Here is a 19,319-nt window from a genome sequence, read left to right on the forward strand (position 1 = left end):
ATGTAAACTAATAATTTATAGTTGAAAACCCGGTATAACAAAAGCAGAGGGATGGACACTTTATACAATAGGCTATTTTAAAACAGACTTGTGCAAAGGCCGAAGACAAAGCATCTTCAGAATTCACACGCTTTTGGCTTTTTCTTTTTTTTTTTTTTTTTTTTGTACAACTGCTTATAATACATTTTAAATCATTGGGAATGCAAACTAAAACTGCCCACTACTTCAGAGGAAAAAAAGGTTTGACATTGTGCAATTTTCTGCCCCAATCTTAAGTGGCAGTAGTCCCTGCATTTGCTGTGTTTCAAACGTGGATCTTAAGAAACACATATCAAAAGGAGGAAAAGAAGGCAAAAGTTGGCAGACATCCAGCATCTAGGTTTTTTTTTTGTGTGTGTGTGTGTGTGTATGTGTATTTTTCTTTTTTTTTTTTTAAACAATGTGGATGACAGTTTCATGATTAAAAACGCTTTTTTTTCCCCATGTTTTTTTCTTAAATAAATACATTGTATCTGACACACTGACTTGATCGGGTGATTCTGTTCAGTAAACAGAGGCTTGACAACCCTCCTCGCAGCCTCAAGCCCACCAGTGTTTGGTTTCCGAGTCCTTTTCTCACTGCGTTTCGAAGCCCGCCATGCGATATCCAGTTTGATTAGTTATCACGCTCCCGTTCTGCCCCTGAGGCGGTGGAACACTGTAGTTTGCTCCCATCCATGCTGCTGAAGACTGTGTCTGGCTGTTTGGGGGCAGCGGGGTGGAGGGAAATATTTGAGATCAGAAATCAAGACTGCAGGCCGCAACCAGTTTTTAAGGGTATGATATTTGGCTAAGCAGTGAGACACACAATGATGCTGGTGGGAGGAAATKATCTCCGTGTTGGCCGTGGTGTACCAGAAAAGGCAGATCAATGAGCTCTGCTGCCAGCAGGCCTCCCAGCTGGAGCTGGTTCACTGTAGCTTAGAAACCAACACATGACTGTAAAAATCTATACTCACTGCTTGCACTTGAATTGCATTTAATATCCACTGCTCAGGAGCGGGACAATGTTAGGCTGACTGGCATCAGATAAGAGCATCCGACTCAAAGAATTTTATASAAGCTGCACAATTTCAGCAAATTCTGAATTTGAACAGAACAAAATGCAGCTCTTGAAGTTCAAGAAAATTTCAGAAGAAGCAGTAACATGACTGGAAAACGGAAAATTAAACACTGCTCTCTGAGGGTAGATCTTTGAAGAAAGCAATATCCTTCTCTATGTCCCTGAACACATCTAACTGCAGGTATCCTTACTCCATCTCTATGAACGACAAAAGAGCAGAACTTTATGATAGCCTTTGTGTTGCTGCGGACTTGGAATTTTCATCTACCCCTTAGGAAAACTCCATCACCTGAAATTTCATTCATGGCATTAAAGCAAATACTCACTTAAATCCTTGTTGATTCCATGCCTGCCCATACATTCCATATGCAGGGACTTGCCAGCCATTGGGCATGTACTGGCCGATCTGCGCATTTCCATACCACTGACCCCACTGCCCGTAAGCTTGGGGATATCCGATTTGATTCTGCAAGGACAAACAGTCAGGTGTCAAGCAGTGCCTAAGAAAGCAGATAATTACATCAACTCAGCATGCACCCAGCTCGCAGTCTGTCTCCAATGAAGAACCTACAAGATGGCTTGCCAAAATAACAGTGAAACACATTTAATTGCACACTGATTTTCATTTAGCAAGTTTTGGATTATTCTTTAGAGAAAAACACATTGCTGAAGGAAGAGTTAATCTAAAGGCAAGGACTTCCCAGCCAATGAACACGTTTTACTGAAAGACAGTAACTTTAATCCATCGTCTTTGAGGTTAGCATAGGAATAATTCTGACCTGCTGGACTGGACTGATCATGTCTGGTGTTTCCTTGCCCCAGTAGCACTTCACTATGTGGCCTTCTATAGTTGTGCCATTGACGGAAACAATTGCATGTGCAGCGCTCTCATGGGAATTAAATCTGTTGAAATACAAGTCATGTCGACATTAAAAATAATTCAAGGAGCATGGCTACAAGTAACCCTAAGAAAGCATATCAACATGCTACCCTCTGTAGATCACCACACAACAACCTACCGTACAAAGGAGTATCCTTTATCTGGGAAGACACGGATTTCCATTATCTGCCCAAACGGAGAAAAGGTCTGGCGCATTAGCTGTTCTGAAGCAAGAAGAGGTAAGTCGCCAAAATTAGACGATTGCAGTGTTTTCCTGAGACATTCAAGTGTCAACGTTTTGAAGACACCGTACCTGTCAGTCCCGAGGTAACACCTCCACAGTACACAGTGCAGTTGCTTGGACTGGACTGATTGACCACATCATCGTAAGACAGTTGTTTGGTATTTGCTGAAAGGAAATTTTAAAAGCTTTTAAGTCGAGCAGAAACGCTTTATGCAGAAATCTGAATCCCATCCAACAGGCCTACAATAAGGAGTGAGGTTGCCAGAGTCTATGACAAACACTAGCTGTAGTAAATATTTTGTCCTGTCTATACTGGACGTGGTCACCTCCCTCACCACAGGCAGTGGGGAATTAACATCAGAAACAGACACTGTCTCTCGACTGTTGCTGTGTTAGAAGCAGAGCTGCCAGCTCCTGTTAAACATTAGCTCCTGTTAAACACTAGCTCATACGAGGCATGTGAGCACAAACTGCAAACACCACARAAACAAAAGCAAAGAGGAGGACAGGCCCACAGCATGTGATCTCCAGGGGTGGCCACAAACTCCCATTACAGGACAGGCTGCTTGTGCAGGGGCACTACCATTATTTAAGGTCAGGTTTTAGACTTATCTAGCAGCTTGGATATACCTGAATTAAAACCGCTCTAATGGAAATGCTTTCTTTACATACCATTCTGCCTGGTTTCTATCCCAAGTGGTAAGCGTGTGCTAACATTTTTTTTAATGATAGGAAAAAAAATTCCTGGCTAACTTTGGCAGGAGGGACGAAAAAGGGGGTTACCAAAATAAGTGTTTAGAAGAAGAAAACAAACAAAAACAAATGTTGGTGGTAGCAACACATCCCTTACACTTAACAGAAGTTTCAGGAGTTCTGAAACTATCCAAGATTCTTCACTGTTGAACACCCAACCTTCCCTTCTCCCAGATCTCTAATGATTTGAGCTAGTGATTTTCTCTTGCTTCCTCTGTCCTTGGCAGGAGGTTACGAAAGACACAGAACCGAGAAACTTACTTTCGTAAGTACTCTTTGGAGCTGGAGGTTTTCTTGTTGCCCAGTTTGTTCTGATTTGTCTTCCACCAAGCCACTGACCACCCATCTGCTGAATAGCGTTTTCTGCATCCTGTCCACAAGAGAGGGAAAGGGGGAAAAAAAAAGTGCCACTGTCAGCACCTCTTCCTCAGGCTGGTACAGTTAGAGACTGGAAACACTCATGCCACGTGGCAGCTGCTCAAAACCCTCAGTCACTTTTCAGAGCAACCCCAGGCAGTGCTGCAGCTTACCCATTTATTGAAGAAGGAAACAAAGCCGTATCCCTTAGACTTGCCCGTTGCCATATCCTTAACCACTCGTGCATCTCTAAAAAGGAGAAACAATAGCCAACTTAGCAACTTAAAAAGACTTCAATAAATAAGATGAAAATTTGAGTCACACAGCTTATTTTTCATGTTTCACCTTTACTAAAGCAAACTGTTTATTGTTGCAGCAACATAGTCAAAGCAAATATCTTCTTTTCTAAACAGAACTTTACTAGTGTTTTGTCAGGTAATAGCAAAATTAAACTTAATTTTGTAAACATGCAAATCAATAGCACTTCTCTAACAAACTTATGCACTTACAACAGTTGGCTCCCAGTTCAAAATGCTTTTACATATTATTAAGACACTAAGCATGGTCAAAGCAGCTATTCAAAAGCATCACTTAGGCCGCGTAGCTGACTAACATTAGCTGAATGGCTTTCTTTAACCATGCAGTTTTTAAACTTGCTATTTGCTAACACATTCTACCTACTCTTTAAAAATATTAAATAGAAAAAAATGAAAAAAAGATAGGAATTAAAAGGCATACGTCGCCTGTTAACTGAATTCTTTAATTTTCTCAGGTCAATTCGTTACCCCCTTTTTGGACTGTGGGCAGCTGTAAATTTTGAGAAATTGACATTTTCAGAAATTATTGAAGAAAATAAAACACCAAAACATTTATTTTTTAAACTATATATTACAAAGAATTTAAACTGCAATTGTAAAACAGCAATCAAACAGGACTGATTGGAAACTACAAGATATGAAAAAGCAAAAAAAGAAAAAAAAAAGAAATAAGAAAACTACAACGTTTGTCCACTGTGAACTGTAGCTTGTAGTTAGCCATGGCAATTCTGTCCATTCTTCAGAGACACTCTGCAAAATAACCAGAGCCCTATTATTTGAGATTGAGTTAAAAAGAGAATCCAGCTACAATAGCTAAACCCCACTTGCGGAAAGTCAATCAACAGTTTCTCAGGCAATTTGCACACAAGTTAGCCAAGGATCGAGACGCTCTCCCATAAAGGCCACCCTCTCCTCCCCTCCTTTGCCCCACACATACAAGCATTTTAATAAAATAAAGGAAAAGAAAACCAGTCAGAAAGTCATGCAACATAACTTACGTCCGTATAAAATAACACCGTTCAGAGAAACTAGCGTAACATGTGCACAACATTTAGCATTCCAAGACTGGCAAGAAAAAGTCACAATGAAGAGCACGTTTTTATACACTAATTTTTAAAGCCTTACAGTAACTACTAGTACTATATTATAAGCCTAATTCCTGTACGTATAGGCCCATAACACTTGCATCACTACTCAAATGCCCAAGTTAAAAGAAAAAAAAAGAAAAAAAGAAAGGAGCAGTCATACTGTTAACTTGGTGTAAAGAAATGCTACACTTTTTCCTCCTGTCTGGGTAAGCAACGTGTTACAAATTGCCTGAGAAGTGCCACTTTGGTACCCTTAGAAGATCACTTTGCTCTGAACAGCCTAAAGAGGGAGGGGAGAGAAACTCATCTATACTTACCCTCAACTGAAAACTTTGAAAGTAAGACTTGAGAACAAGTAAAAACATGCGTACAGCAAGCATAAAAGGAAATCACAATGAGAGGGTGCTTTTACAGGGATTAAAAAAATCAGATGCAAAGAATTACCAAAATTTCCTATGTGCTAATCATGCAGTAGTTCAACCTTGAGTTCATTAAAAAAAAACACACACACACAAAACACAAAAAAACTCAGCTTAATACCAAAGAAGGCTATAGTAAAAACAATTTTAAAAAGTAATCAGGAGATATTCCATTAACATTCCATTCCATTTCCAGAAACCAGTCAATCAATGGATGAAGAACAGTTAAACTCAAGAACTTCATTCTACCTCTTAATAGCAGCAGTATGTTATACCTGTTTAAATTGACCCAGAAAAAAAATCAAGGTCCTTGGCTGCATTAACCCCTCAGATTTGGAACAAGAGCTTGTAAGAGTGTAACAGGGAGAATTCTGAAATCTACTACTTTCATGGGATGAAGACAAGAGCATTTCATTTTGGGTGGTAGGTTTAAGGCAAACTACTCAAGTTTTCAATCTGTTGAGTCTCCAGCTGTGCGCCGAGCAGGAGTGTTATTCACACGCTGTCACCACGAGGGAAGAGACATGTCCCTTTTTGTCCCTTTTTGCAGAGCCGGGTGATCGGACCCGTTACTGCACGGCAACAGCTTTACATCCAAAAAGCTCTTCCAGAACAAGTGTGGCAATGGGCAGAGGCCCAAGAAATATAAACTGCGCTCCAGTGTTAGCATTATTTTATACTTGGCCCAACTAATATTCAGAAGTTATTTTGCTTCAGGTTCAGCCGAGATTTGTTGTGCAGGATTATCTGCTTAAGAGACAGTTTCTTTAATGTCACATTGGAAACTAAAAACTGGCTAGTTCAGGGGAAATTCTCTTTCAAAGCTCTATCACACATCARCACGTTAAGCTACTACTAGCTCCCTTCCACACTCACGCCCGCAGCCATGTGCTAGTCAGGAGCTCCTTTAGAGTCCCTCGTCCCTTCCTTCCAAGCCACATTTGGCCATGACTCTCCTCTTGAGTCTACATTCCCAAGGTATTAATTACAAAGATGGAGTCAAGCATTATACTTCTCTGAAGCAAGTCACATTCAGATCATATTATATATATATATATAACTTTATCATAAGAGGAAAACAAGCTGTCATTGAAAGAATAATATACTGGACTCTGAGGGAAAAAAACAAAAAACAAACTTACTTCAATTAAATGCTTCACTACACAACACTCCAAAGCACTCTACGTTCTCTTACATCACCATCAAGAAACTTCAATGTCCAGTACAGACAACACTACAAGGAAAATTAATGGTTTACATTTGGAGGATGGAATGAACGAACCACTCCTTACTCTGCTACATCCTGACTACACCGCGCTGGCGGACGCCTGTAGTCACCACTCCCCATCTGTAACACGCTCACTTGTTGCTCTCTTGCTCTACGCTACTGCTGGGTGCAGCTGTTTTGCCCAAGATGCCCCATGTTTTAGGCTGAGCCCCTGAGGTCAAGGGCTTCTGCTTAGGCAGTGCCAGTGCTCGGAGGCCACTCCGGCTGCAGCCTTCAAGTGCTGCACCAAGTCCAGTGCTGAAAGCTTTACTTGGGGAATGTCATTTAATTGCAAAAAAACATATGCTACCAGTGGCTTGCACACCATAGCTAACAAAAATCCAAACTCTGACGAGACGTGGACATGCAAGCGGACTCTGTCACAAACTAAAACGAGTGATGTTTGTCTGACCACTGAGAGGGCAAATAAAATACAAAACTCAAGTCATTTTTTTCCAGTGTTACTTTACCAAACAATGCAAAGAGAATAAAACCAAAGTAAGTTGTAGGCAACTTTTTTAGTAAAGAAGAAATCTGTTCATGTGTCCCTGGCTTATTACCCAGCCATTCAGACTCAAGTCGTTGTATGAATAGATGAACATTTATTTCTGCTCTGTGACAACTTTCATTTTTTACTTACTGAAATACAAGGCTGTCTCCACTTAAGAAATAACTTTTAGTTTATTTGTCCTATGAGAATTACTTACGATATTCTTCCAAATGGCGCAAAAGCTGCTTTTATATCTTCAGTTGTAATTTCAGGACTGAGGTCTCCAACAAAGACATGGAAATGGTCTTATTGGGAAAAACAGAGAAAAAAAAAAAGATTTTAAAGTTTGAAGACCACTCTTGAAAACATAAACAACACAACAATGTCACGCAGCATGGCTTTCCATTTATTAAAACTACATGAAGACTAGAGTTCACTATGGACTATAGACTCTACTGCTGTCCGCAACAGATCCACTCCTTGGCAGCACTACAAAGTCAGTATTTTTAAGGGTAGTACTGTGCTATACGATATTTACATTTTGTATTTTATAAACTGCTTTTAAGACCAGTCAGCATTTACCAGAAAGTTGTGAAATATTTACTTAATATGACAAGATTACATGAAAATCTGACTCTTGGTATGCTMGTGTTAGACTTGCATACAGTACAGTTCACTAGCTAGGCAAAACTTTATCAACTGAAATGTCTAGCAGTTTCAAGAAACGCAGAATAAAACTCACTCTAGAGCAGGATGTATTTTCAACCTAGCTACAATGTCGTGTTTAAAACCATATTTTGTGAAGAACAAATCAAAAAAATACCTTGCATTGCAACAGTTTGCTGTTAAAGAATTTGAGTTCTCAAAAGCCAACAGTTTTGGTTGCCCAGCCATTACACCATGTGAATCCATGTGAATTCAATGTGTGTGAATCCGTGTGCAAGTGAACTAAGACTGAAGGCAACAGAACGGAAACAGTAATCCCTTCAACTTATATCAGATCCATCAAGAAAAAAAGAAAAAAGAAAAAAAAGCAGGCACTGAAGAGAAATAAAACCCTGAGGACTTTTCCACTATGATCAAACAATATTTCACATATCATCTTATCAATATACAGGCTTATTTGTACTACAGCAGATAAGAAACGTTAAAGTCCACTTTGATGCTAATGTAGTTTAACCCCACCTCTCTAAAGGACTTCAAAGCTTGCTTCGAAAAGCAGCAACACACAGCGTGGCCGTGAAACGGGAACAAAGTAGCCGGCTGTGGAGAAAACTCAGATTCTCCCAAGGAGCCTGTATGAAGCAGCGCATACATCAGCCTTGAAAGAAGTTAATAATTACGCCCTTATAGCGGGGTGGGGAATTACATTTGCAGTCGTAACAAAGAGCTGGAGATCAGCACCAGAATTAAATAGTGGACAACGGATCATATTCTGATGCAACAAGGAAATGAAAGGGAAGTCTTTCCATAAAAACAAACAAAAAAGGAACAAAAACCCCATATACAGCTTCAGGTGGTTAGTGAATACCCTCGAGAGATTTCATTTTATGTTTAAGAAGATACAATTACCTTGTGAACGCAGTGTGTTGACAACGGTACTACCTGATGACAAAGATTAGATTTGTTCTTAAGTTTATTAACACAAACACATTAAATAATATCTTAGGATTACGATCAAAACATTACTGCATATAATTGCACGATGCTTACTATTTATGTTTAAAAACTACTTGTACAAATAAAATAGTTTCTCAAAGCATAAGTGACACTTACTGCTGGTATCTTTCTTCTGGCTGCTGGGGGTTGTTGCCCAGTTCACTTTGACCTCCTGTAAATATTAGTTGCTGATGTTAGATCAAGCACATGGGAACTAAACTCAGACATTTCCRGCACCTAATTCTGACTCTACTGGGTAGCCAGCTGTGAAAGTTTGGGCTGAAAGCTAGAGTGGAAGTTAAGCTTCTCAGCAGAGGGTTCACTCCTCCACTCCTTAACTCTTCATTAAAATCAAAGATGGTGAACATACCTTGTCTGGRTATTTTGGCTAGTTTGTTGGGCTTTTGTTTGTTTGTTACTTGTAGGGATAGGGAAAAGAGGAGTGTTATTCTGATGGGGCAGGAAAGTTAAAGTTATTCCTTACTGTCATTACCTCTGCTCCCTCCCCAGTTCTGCATCCCAACCTTCCTCTGCACTCTTCCTACAACAATAAAAGTGCCCTTTCCCATTAGTCCTGGCACAGTAAGAGCTCCACTAAACAAAGGGTCTAACATTTGCAATGTTTCTCATCTCTTCTCGAGTGATATTTCATCCACACCACCTGGTGTAACCTGTGGTTTTCCACTGCAACTCACYCTGTAGACATGACAGCTTACCTTACCCATTATCTTCCGGCCATTCATAGCAGCTAGTGCTGCAGCTGCATGACGATGCTCAAAGAACTCCACAAAACAATATGGATCATTTCCAGCTGTCTGATTAAAAAAAGGAAAAAAAAGTACAAAATGAAAAAATCTTCAAACTTTAGCCTCATTATTATATTTAGTGCCTTACTGATCTAAATGCTTCAAACTGGAGATATATTTCAAACTTAGAAGACACTTAGACAGTCAATATACCAGTGATCCAGGAGGTTCAAAATTTGGTCAAAACAAACAAACATGTAGTAAAAAAAGTTTTTTTCAAGTACAATTTAGAATATCCAAATACACTGAACTGTTCAATCTCATTTAAAATATCCAAAATTCTTAAAGTAGCATCAGGTATGATGCAAAAATTATGCCCAAAGTATATTACTATAATCTCCAGTCTTATTTTACATACGTATCCATCAAATAACTGCATAATATAGAAGACTCATTTGTGTAATACAATATTACATATACTCACAAATATATATCTGCATAAACATGGGTCATAAACCATAGTATGGTAAAATTCTGAAATATTCAGCGATAGCCTGAAGCTGTTAGGTTTCAGAATTTGGAAAATGAAGGTAGAGGCCCTTACATCCATAATCATTTTGCAGTTTTTGCATGGTCCGATCTGGCTGAACAGCTGGAGGATTAGAGCTTCAGTCACATCTCTGGACAGGTTCCCCACATATCTGCAGAATYAAATAACTGGTTAGAAGTGCAGTTTTCCCTTGGTTTCATTCGTTCCTTATTGATAGGACAACTAGCAGGGGGCCTCTCTAGGTGGCCAGAGAAGTCTCCCATGAATATCTCATCCCAGGATACCGGGGAGAATGGTTTGGCACAACACCTTGCTGACGCCCTCAGACTTTCCTCCTTTCCAGGCCACAACTTATCTCTGGGAACACCCACAATACCCTGCCCCTCAGTAGCGGAGCAAATCCCACCCAAAGGTGCTCGCGCAATACCCTGCTCTGGCAGGTGAGCCTGCAAAAGCAAGCTGGTGACAGTGCTGTACCCTGGCTCTTACAATGAACAGGTGGAAGCTTTTACTGATGGTGGGAAGATAGCACCAAAGGTCTAAAATCCCGCCCTAGTTACGGTGGAAAGGCAAGTGAGATACGGATAACTCCATATCTCACTTCGATATGGATAATATGGACTCTATTAATAGGCTGGGTTAATAACAGGTTAATAATAGATTTCTTTTATAGGAATATCCATTAGGATTACTGTATGCAGTCATTCAGCAATCACACCTTTGCAAGCTGTGCTTGTAGTTTAAGCTCGTGTTTTGCAAGCAAATTACAGAATACTTCCAAGTCAATCCCCCTGGTAAAGGTCTAAGACCTGGTGAAGGTCTAAGGTTTGAAGTCCTACTTGCCTGAAGCAAATGTCACCCAGTGTGGGCATCTCCCACCTCCTCCGCTCACTTGTAAGGCCCAGCCTAATCCAACACCAGTTCACAGCTCTGGCAGAACTGACCTTCTGCTCCAAATTAACACTTTTATGTTACCTTTACAATCTCAGCAGTGCCAAAATATATCAGTCAACGTGATTTTTTTTTTTTTAAAGATTCCCAATTATAGGATTTTAAAAAGCTCCCAGGCAGTTGGCAGAAACTTCATTCTGCAGAAGATGGAGTGGCTCCCTGCTGCAGAGGGAGGCTGCGTGGCAAACCATGGGATCTGCAACGGGAGCCGGAGCCAAACCATCCTGCTGAAACCTCAGCCATGAAGAGAGCCGCCCTCCTGCATTTGATGCAACAGTTGCAGAGATGTTGCAAGAAAAACAAAAAGAAAGCAGAAAGCAGCAAATTCTCTTGTTGGTATTAAGTCCCCAACAGCCTTGCTGAGCAGACAGAAGCTCTCTACTGTTTCATGTGGCAAAGAACAGGCCACTTGCCTCTGCTTCTCTGTCACAAATGACACTGCAGGCTATGTCTAAATAATTTTAACAATTGCCTTAGGTACAAGGCATGAATGTGCCCAAGTTTAACACATGCAGACTTAAGGATTTCACTTAGCAGACTCTAAACAGCCCCATCGAGCTTTGCATGACCAAGATTTACAAAACGCATTCTTAAAGGATCACTTGCAGCATGTGTGTGTCCGTGTGTATATAAATATACACGTGTAGTTGCATACTACATATGTCCTGCCTTTGTTTCTGCCCAAAGATAAAGTCCCCCACTCGCAAACTTCCTGAATTTCTCTAAAAACGTTAAGGACATCCCTTAATGGGAGTGCAAATAGCACCAAAACACAAAACAAGYATTAACGCAACACAAAACAATAAGCATTTTTCTTTTATTACATCTCATTGCAATTGTATTACTTGTAACTGGGTACATCTGCTACCTGTCGGTGGCTTTTCAAGCCCCTAATCGACAATCTACAACATAACTGTAAAGTACGATCAACCACGCCAAGCTTGAAGGGAAAGCCAAGGAGATGCAAGTCCCAGAGCAGGAATTTCCATGCTCCTTTTTTTGGATGTATTCAACAGCATGTCCAGGCTACGCTCTCTGTGCTACATTTGGGCAGCATATCCAGAGTCCTTTGCCAGAATTCCTTTGCAGCTCTGCTCCCACATAACAGAGATGCAGGCTGATAAAACATACCTGGACTTTGTCCTGCAGTGGTTGTACAAGGAATAAGCATGTGCGTAAGCAATACAGATGCCACCTCGTGCATGACCCTTCCAGGGAGGCCCAGCTAATACTCCACAAGGGAAGAAAATAACAAGTTGCCTTTGGAAAAAAAACACCACTGTTTTGTAGCTATTCCTCAAATATAAAGGCGCTGCTATGGAGCAGTGGCTTTCAAAAAAAAAAAAAAAAAAAAAGACCAGATGCAAATGAGCTGTAATAACTGATTACTTAAGTAACATAACTCACAAAGTGATTAAAAATGCTAAGACTAATATTGTCCTTCAAAGAGAAAGGCTCTGAGAAGAATTACAATAATAATAATAATAATAAAAATCTAACAATGCCTGGTATCAATTCCAGAAAAAAAGGGACTACTTAAATATGCCGAGGGAACTAAGGAAACAGAAGCAGCCGCCTTGGCCGCCGCCCAGACTCTTCAGGGGCCCTCCGACATCAGGCAGCCGAGCAGAGGAACGTGTCCCCTGCACAGAGGGGATTTCTGCACAAAAATCCCGCTTTTAACACACGTTTCAGACCCAGGCAGGGAACAAGTCACGTTTAGGTGCAACTTCATTCATCGAAGCCCCTCGGGAAAACGAGACGGCCGAAGTTCGGCTCGTGACAAGGCTCCGCGTGGCACGAAAATGTCGCTTTGGGGCTTCGGGGAGGAAAGGGCCCGTGCTGGGTGCACGGCTCGTGGTCAGCCCTGCGGCTCGGGAAGGCGGCCGGGCTTCTGGAGCCCCAGAAGGGATCATGCTTTCTTAGGAGGGATTTTTACTTGATGTTTCTAGCAGCACTGGGGCGGCTGCGGGGCCGCCGCTACCTCCTCGCTTCACCGAGGGCTGCGCGAGGGCCCGTGTCCCCCCGCCATGGACAGGGAAGGCGGGAAGGGCCGCRGGCGCAACACGGGTGCCTGCGTGCGGGGATCGCGGCCTGACGCGGCCCCGGGGAGGCCCCGCGCCGCCGCCCCGGGCCCGGCCGGGAACAAAAGGCGCTGCCGCCCCCTCCCCACTCACAGGGTCTTGGGCATTTCATCCTCCATGGCGGTGCTGGCAGTGGTGGTGGCGGTRCCGCCGCTGCTGCTGCTGCCCTCCCGCCGCCGCGGCCCGTCCCGGCGCCGCGGCCCCTCCGGCCCCGCCGCGGCGGACAAAGCGCCGCCGCTGCTCGCAAGATGGCGGCTGGCGGGCGAAGGGGCCCGGCCGGCCGCGAGGGGGCGGCCAGGCGCATGCGCGCCCGAGAGGCGGAGCCAATCAGCTTCGTCCTTCCCGCCCCTCCGGTAGGCGGCGCATGCGGCCTCTACTGCGCCTCCCGTTCGCGCATGCGCATTATGCACCTCCACCAGCCTGAGGGGTTCCATTAGGTCCCCAGGCTTCGGGGTGCTGTCCGGTACCGGAAGTGCCGCTTGTCGCCCGCCATTGTGGGGGGCATGAAAGCGCAGGTCTAGACAAAGAATAAAAACAAGTACAATAGATATATGTGTATATAAATCAATGAAAAGAGCGTCTTGAGAGGGGAAAAATAAAAGCTGTGCGCCGCCCGGGAATCGAACCCGGGTCGCAAGAATGGGAATCTTGCATGATACCACTACACCAGCGGCGCGGCTGAGAGACGGCCCCGCCGCGCGGCCTATGAGCGCTGCCGCACGCGGGGCCGCCCCCCGCCCCGTCCCGTCGCGTCCCGCCCCGTGACGTCCCCGTGGCCGCGGCCTTCACCCCAGGGCAGCCGTCCCCGCCGCGTCCCGTCCCGTGGCAGCGCAGCCATGCGGCTCCAGCCTCTCGTCCTCCTCGTCCTGGCCGCGCTGTGCCCGCGGGCCGCGCCGCGGGCGGCCCCGAGCAGGATCGGTAGGTGGTGTGCGGGGTCCGGGAGCCCCACGCGGGCTTCCCACGCGCGCCCGCGCGCCGCGCGGCGACGGCGGCTGCTGAGCGCCCCGCTCTGCCCGCAGCCGTGGTCGGCGGCGGCATCGGCGGCACGGCCGCGGCCTATTTCCTGCGGCAGCGCTTTGGCCGCTCCGTCGCCATCGACATCTTCGAGCGTGGTGTGGTGGGCGGCCGCCTGGCCACGGTGCACGTGGACGGGCTGGACTACGAGGCCGGCGGCTCTGTCATCCACCCGCTCAACCTGCACATGAAGCACTTCGTCAAGGAGCTCGGTGAGTGAGCACCAGCGCTTCGCAACTCCCCTCTTTTCCTCCACCCCTAAATAGTGCAGTTTACCCATGGACAGTTTAGCTGCTGGAGGTGGTTTCCCTGTTCCTCAGCTGCGTGTTAAGAAGCAGAAATTCCTGCAGAGTGTCGCCCCTTTGTGATGCAGAAACTTTGCACCCTTCTCTCCCCATGCCAGCGCGGCTGCCCTGGACAAGGGTGAGCTTGTGTTGCTATCAGCAAGATATGGCCRTGCATCCCGGTAACCCGGGGCAGAATTCACTCCAAATCCTTCCCTGGCTCTGGTTCATAACCTCCTACCCCCCTTATCTCAGGAGCAAACTCTCATCCCCTCACTCAGAATTACTGCCCTTATTGAAACATCCTGGCACAACCTAAATTAAAATCAAAATACAGCAGATTTGCCCACAAAAAGCTTAACCTGCTACGGTATGTTCCTTTTTTTCCCTGCCTCAAGGCCTCGATACTATCCCAGCCCACGGTGGCCTCTTAGGTATCCATAACGGAGAGGAGTTTGTGTTTGAGGAGAGCAGCTGGTATATAGTCAACATTCTCAAGCTTCTCTGGCACTACGGCCTCAACCCCCTGCGCATGAACATGTGGGTTGAGGACATCTTGGACAAGTTCATGCGGTAAGAGAGGCAACTTTGTTGGCCAACAAGGTCTCTGGGGAATGTTTGGTATGGGAYGGTCAATCGGTTTGGAATTTAGTTCCCTAAATAGAATTAAAGTGGTAACTGGATACAAAATATTTSTTTTGCTAGAAAAAGTTAGAGGAAATAATGGCGTCAGATGGGATCAGATGGGATTCATCTTTCCCAGAGGAGGAAAAAGGGCCCTTGGTCATGAGCTGGCAGGGCTCGCTGAGAGCTCTGAACTAGATTTGAGGGGGCTGGAGGTATCATCGGGGAACCAAGCAGTAAGGTGACGATGGCCGGTCATACACTCASAGCAGCCTAACTCCAGAGCCAGYRAAGCTGYCTGAAGCCTGGACAGGGAAAACAGCAAAATAGGGACACTGCTGAAGGCCACAAAGTCAGGTTAGCCCAGCTAGAAAGAGGGGCTCATTGGGTGCCCAATGGAAATGCCTCTATGKAAATGCACGCAGCATGGGGAATAAACAAGGGGAACTGGAGATGCGTGTGTGATTTCAGGGCCATGATCTCACTGCAGTTACTGAGACATGGTGGGACAGCTGTCATAACTGGAACACGGCCATGGAGGGCTTCAGGCTTTTAAGGAGTGACAGGCCAGGAAGGCGAGGTGATGGAGTTGCCGTTTACGTGACAGCAACTGGCCAGCTGTGCTGCCATTCAGAGGGACCTGKATGGYTGGAGAGCTGGGCGAGAGGAACCTCTTGAGGTTCAACAAGGACAACAGCAGGGTCTTGCAGCTGCGCAGGAATAACCCCAGGTACCAGGAGAGATTAGGGGTTGGCCTGCTCAAAATCCCATGTAGAGGGATTTGGGAGTCCTGGTTAGCACCAAGTTAACCATGAGTGAGCAGTGCCCTTGTGGCCAAGAAGGCCAATGGGCTCCTGGCTGCATCAAGAGGATGTTGCCAGCAGGGCAGGGAGGGGATCCTGCCCYTCTGCTCAGCTCTGGTAAGGCCAAACCTGGAGCTTGGGGGCAGCTCTGGGCTCCCCAGGACAAGAAGGACGTGGAGCTGCTAGAGAGGGTCCAGCAGAGAGCGACAAAGATGATGGACTGGAACATMTGTCGTATGAGGACAGACTAAGCGAGCGGGGCCTATTTAGCCTAGAAAAGAGAAGACTGAAAGGAGATCTGATCARTATTTATAAATACCTGAGGGGAGAAGGTAGGGAGGAAGGGGCCAAGCTCTTCTCATTGGTTGCCAGTGATAGGACAAGGGGCAATGGGTATAAGTTGAAACTCAGACAGCCCCTTCTCCATGTGAGGAAGAACTTCTTCACTGTGAGGGTTCCCGAGCCCTGGCGCAGGCTGCCCAGGGAGGCTGGGGAGGCTCCTGCTCTGGAGATCTTCCCAACCCACCTGGATGCGCCCAGGTGCTTGTGTTGTTCTGCAGCTGTTCTGAATCTSCTTCCTTCTTTGTGGTCCCAGAATCTATCGCTACCAGACGCACGACTATACCTTCAGCAGCAACGAGCGCTTATTTCACGCCCTTGGAGGGAATGACTTAACCCGAATACTGAACCAAACCATTGATGAAGCCATGCAGAAAGCCGGCTTCTCCCAGAAGTTCATAAATGAAGTGATTTGTCCAGTCATGAGAGTCAATTATGGGCAAGGCGTTGTCAACATGAATGCTTTTGTAGGTGAGTGTTAACGAGGGTCTCCCCCTTGCAAAGTGAAACAGGTATGCATCTGTCCTAGGGTYGCCGTGCTCTACAAGGGACACGTTTGTTAGGGTTCCTGCTCTCAGAGCTTGGGCAGACTTTGACAGCAACCCRTTTGGTCCCTTTGGCCAAAGTCTTTCCTTCTGCTCTTCAGCACTGTCCTCCCTTGTTGGGCTGCTGGATTACTCTGACAAAAAAAAACTGGTTGCTGCTGTGACCTCGTGAGCCCTGTTCTCAAGCAAGCTRCATATCCCAATGGAGAACTTCTCCCTAACTTCCCATTCCTGTTCCAAGTGCTCCCCTGCAGAATGACACTGCAGAAGCAGGTTTAATGGGCTTGSTTTCCTCATAGGTGCTGTTTCGCTGACGGGGGTGGAATCCAGCATTTGGGCCGTCAAGGGAGGAAATAAACAGGTCTGCAGTGGCCTTGTTTATGCTGCCAAAGCACAGCTTATTCCTGGCACAGTTCTGTCTATAGAGCCAAAACCAAGACCAAACCCTGCCGGTGAGTTGTCTTTTACTTTCTGATGGGGTGGGGCAGAGTGGTGAGCTCTTGGGTTACTTTGGTCAGCTGGGAGCTACAGACAAGCAGTGATGGCTCCSTAAGTCAATCCCTAGCCTGAGTTTTTCATTAGTCTCTTCAATTGAAAGCTGGGCTCTGTTCAAGGTCTGAGATGCTTAGTCAGCTAAACTTGTATTATTTGTATCTCCTTGCGAGCTGAAGCATTTTCAAGAAGCCAAAATGAAATGGAAGTGCCGGGCGGGGGGGGAAGAAATAAAAGGAAACCCAAAAGACACTGTTAGGGTTAACAGGAATTCCTCCAGCAGCAGCCCCGGGCACTGAGCTCTCTCCCCTCTTGCTTTTTCTCCCTAGGGGGCACGCATAATCTGTACCATGTCACTTACAACTCCACATCGGGATCATCATCAGAAATGTACGACATCGTTATCATTGCAACCCCACTGAACCACAAAGTGTCCAACATCACCTTCAGGAACTTCAACCCTCCTATCCCCGAGATCTCAAATCCTTACCACCAGACCATAGCGACATTCGTGCATGGGCGCTTAAATACTTCCTTCTTTGGCTACCAYGACCCCTCTGCCTTTCACTTGAGCAATATCTTCACTACAGAGAACACCAAACTGTTCATCAAAAGCGTGGGGCTTGCATCTGCCGTCGAACACAGACCCGACAAAGCGGACCTATCCTCACAATCAGCTGTCTGGAAGCTGTTTTCAGATGAACCACTCACCAAGGAGCAGCTTAACTTGCTTTTCTCTTCCTACGACTCTGTCAAGGTGAAGAAATGGCTGGCGTACCCCCACTACAGCACCCCTGAAAAATGCCCACCTGTGATCCTGCATGACAGAATATACTACCTCAACGGCATCGAGTTGGCTGCCAGCGCCATGGAGATGAGTGCTGTAGCGGCCAAAAACACAGCGCTGCTTGCTTACCACCAGTGGTACGGGAACACAGACAAGATTGACCAGGAAGACTTGCATGAGAAACTGAAAACAGAGCTTTGAGCTGGAGTTTCCTTGGAATCAAATGCCACTGGCTTGCTAGGACATCCAGGCTCCACTGCTGTGCACCACAGCTCCATCCAGAAATAGAGATCACGTACAGTAGCAGTCTAACCACAGCTAAATCTGGTCAAGGAGCAGCTCTGCYGCTGATGAAGAAACACCTAACCAACTTAAGATACACTGAAGAGGAAGCTTTCCTATATTAATCTAGCCAGATGGTACCCAACTGAGCTGGTCCTGCCTCATGCGAATTCTTCCATCTATCCCTATATAAGTTTTTTTTWAAAAAAAAGTAAATTTAAGCACCGTCTTTGATCCTAAGTGCCCTTCATAATAAAATTACTGCCAAATTCGGAATCTGTGTCACTGTGATGAACTGAGCCCTGCTCTTCCAGACCCACGAATGTAGCTTTTCCTCTTTGAGCATGTTTCAGTCAGGGAAAAGTGTTCTCTGTAAATATATTTCCCTCCAGTATTTCCTTCAGAAAGTATTAAATACCTTGTTTTTGGTGTGGAACTTGTGCAGCATCAGTCATAGATGCATTCTTAGCTTGATTCCASAACAAATGCTGTAAAGCAGTGGGGTGGTGGCTGGCTTCCTTCTGTTGAAAGAAATGCAGGAATTGCCAAACCTGGTGGTAAGCAAGCAGAAGTGCTCTTTGCTTTCTCTAGCATCAAAATCTGTTGTTAGATATGAAACTCTTGGAGAGCACAACCATTTTTTTAGATAAGCTTCCTTGAGAATATTGCACATCCACTGACTATCTAATATTGCTGTAGTACCTTGTCTGAAGATGCAGTGAGCACAATAGGTTTTTCACAAACAAATGCCCTTCCTGCAAGTCTGTTGCCTTGAGCTTCTTGAAGTCTGTTATTCATGCTGCCTTGTCCCACAGAGCTATCGCTGGATACTGAACAAACTCTGTTGTCCGACTCCTGTGCCCACTCCAGCTTTGTCCAGCAGCATTCTTAATGTCTTATGACTAAGTGAACACATTTTAGRGGGTGTGTAAGCAGCTTTCCTCCATTCAGCTTGCTCCAAGGCTTCAGACTTCTAGGACACTCCTTATTTGCAGTCAGTGATCTCCGAAAAGCAAGCTCAATCTTTTTGTTCCTCGTTATCTTAATATATAAGATTCTGTACATCTCCAGTGCTCTACGTAGCACACTACAGAACTCGACATGTATCTTCTCAGACTTTCTAAGAAAGGGTTTATGCTCTGCCCCAGTTGTAGTAATGCTCGCAGTTGGCTTCAGCTCTTGGCAAACGTTCAGCACCACTTCGTTAACAGGGACACGAGAATGTCCCTGGCACTGAGGACC

At 45.1% G+C, this 19,319-nt stretch overlaps 2 protein-coding genes and 1 non-coding gene across 6 annotated transcripts; 1 reads left to right on the top strand and 2 right to left on the bottom strand.

Annotated features, from left to right (window-relative positions):
* Positions 1–415: 415 nt before the first annotated feature.
* On the bottom strand, positions 416–13,043 carry TIA1 (TIA1 cytotoxic granule associated RNA binding protein). 4 transcript variants are annotated; one of them, XM_026042922.1, is made up of 13 exons: positions 13,001–13,043; positions 9,927–10,023; positions 9,293–9,391; positions 8,694–8,748; positions 8,490–8,522; positions 7,135–7,222; positions 3,510–3,585; positions 3,241–3,349; positions 2,296–2,391; positions 2,122–2,206; positions 1,882–2,005; positions 1,429–1,568; positions 416–739 (listed from the first exon to the last, which is right to left on the bottom strand). In XM_026042922.1, the coding sequence occupies exons 1-13, from the start codon at positions 13,024–13,026 to the stop codon at positions 616–618; spliced, it is 1,152 nt and encodes a 383-aa protein (XP_025898707.1). In that variant the 5' UTR covers positions 13,027–13,043; the 3' UTR covers positions 416–615. The 4 variants fall into 4 exon arrangements, with proteins under 4 accessions (XP_025898707.1, XP_025898715.1, XP_025898722.1 ...); XM_026042930.1 differs by lacking the exon at positions 8,490–8,522; XM_026042937.1 differs by lacking the exons at positions 8,490–8,522; positions 8,694–8,748; positions 9,293–9,391; positions 9,927–10,023; positions 13,001–13,043 and adding an exon at positions 7,741–8,399.
* A 469-nt stretch (positions 13,044–13,512) lies between these two features.
* TRNAG-CCC lies at positions 13,513–13,583 on the bottom strand. The gene has a single exon. It is a non-coding gene; the product is annotated as a tRNA-Gly (tRNA).
* Positions 13,584–13,743: 160 nt separating this feature from the next.
* On the top strand, positions 13,744–18,294 carry PCYOX1 (prenylcysteine oxidase 1). Its single transcript, XM_026042225.1, has 6 exons — positions 13,744–13,825; positions 13,927–14,133; positions 14,604–14,778; positions 16,228–16,442; positions 16,816–16,968; positions 17,338–18,294. The coding sequence occupies exons 1-6, from the start codon at positions 13,744–13,746 to the stop codon at positions 17,994–17,996; spliced, it is 1,491 nt and encodes a 496-aa protein (XP_025898010.1). The 3' UTR covers positions 17,997–18,294.
* Positions 18,295–19,319: the final 1,025 nt, after the last annotated feature.

The sequence above is a fragment of the Nothoprocta perdicaria genome, unplaced genomic scaffold (assembly GCF_003342845.1).
Source record: "Nothoprocta perdicaria isolate Ctin4 unplaced genomic scaffold, notPer1 scaffold_103, whole genome shotgun sequence".
In the NCBI taxonomy this organism is placed as follows: Eukaryota; Metazoa; Chordata; class Aves; order Tinamiformes; family Tinamidae; genus Nothoprocta; species Nothoprocta perdicaria.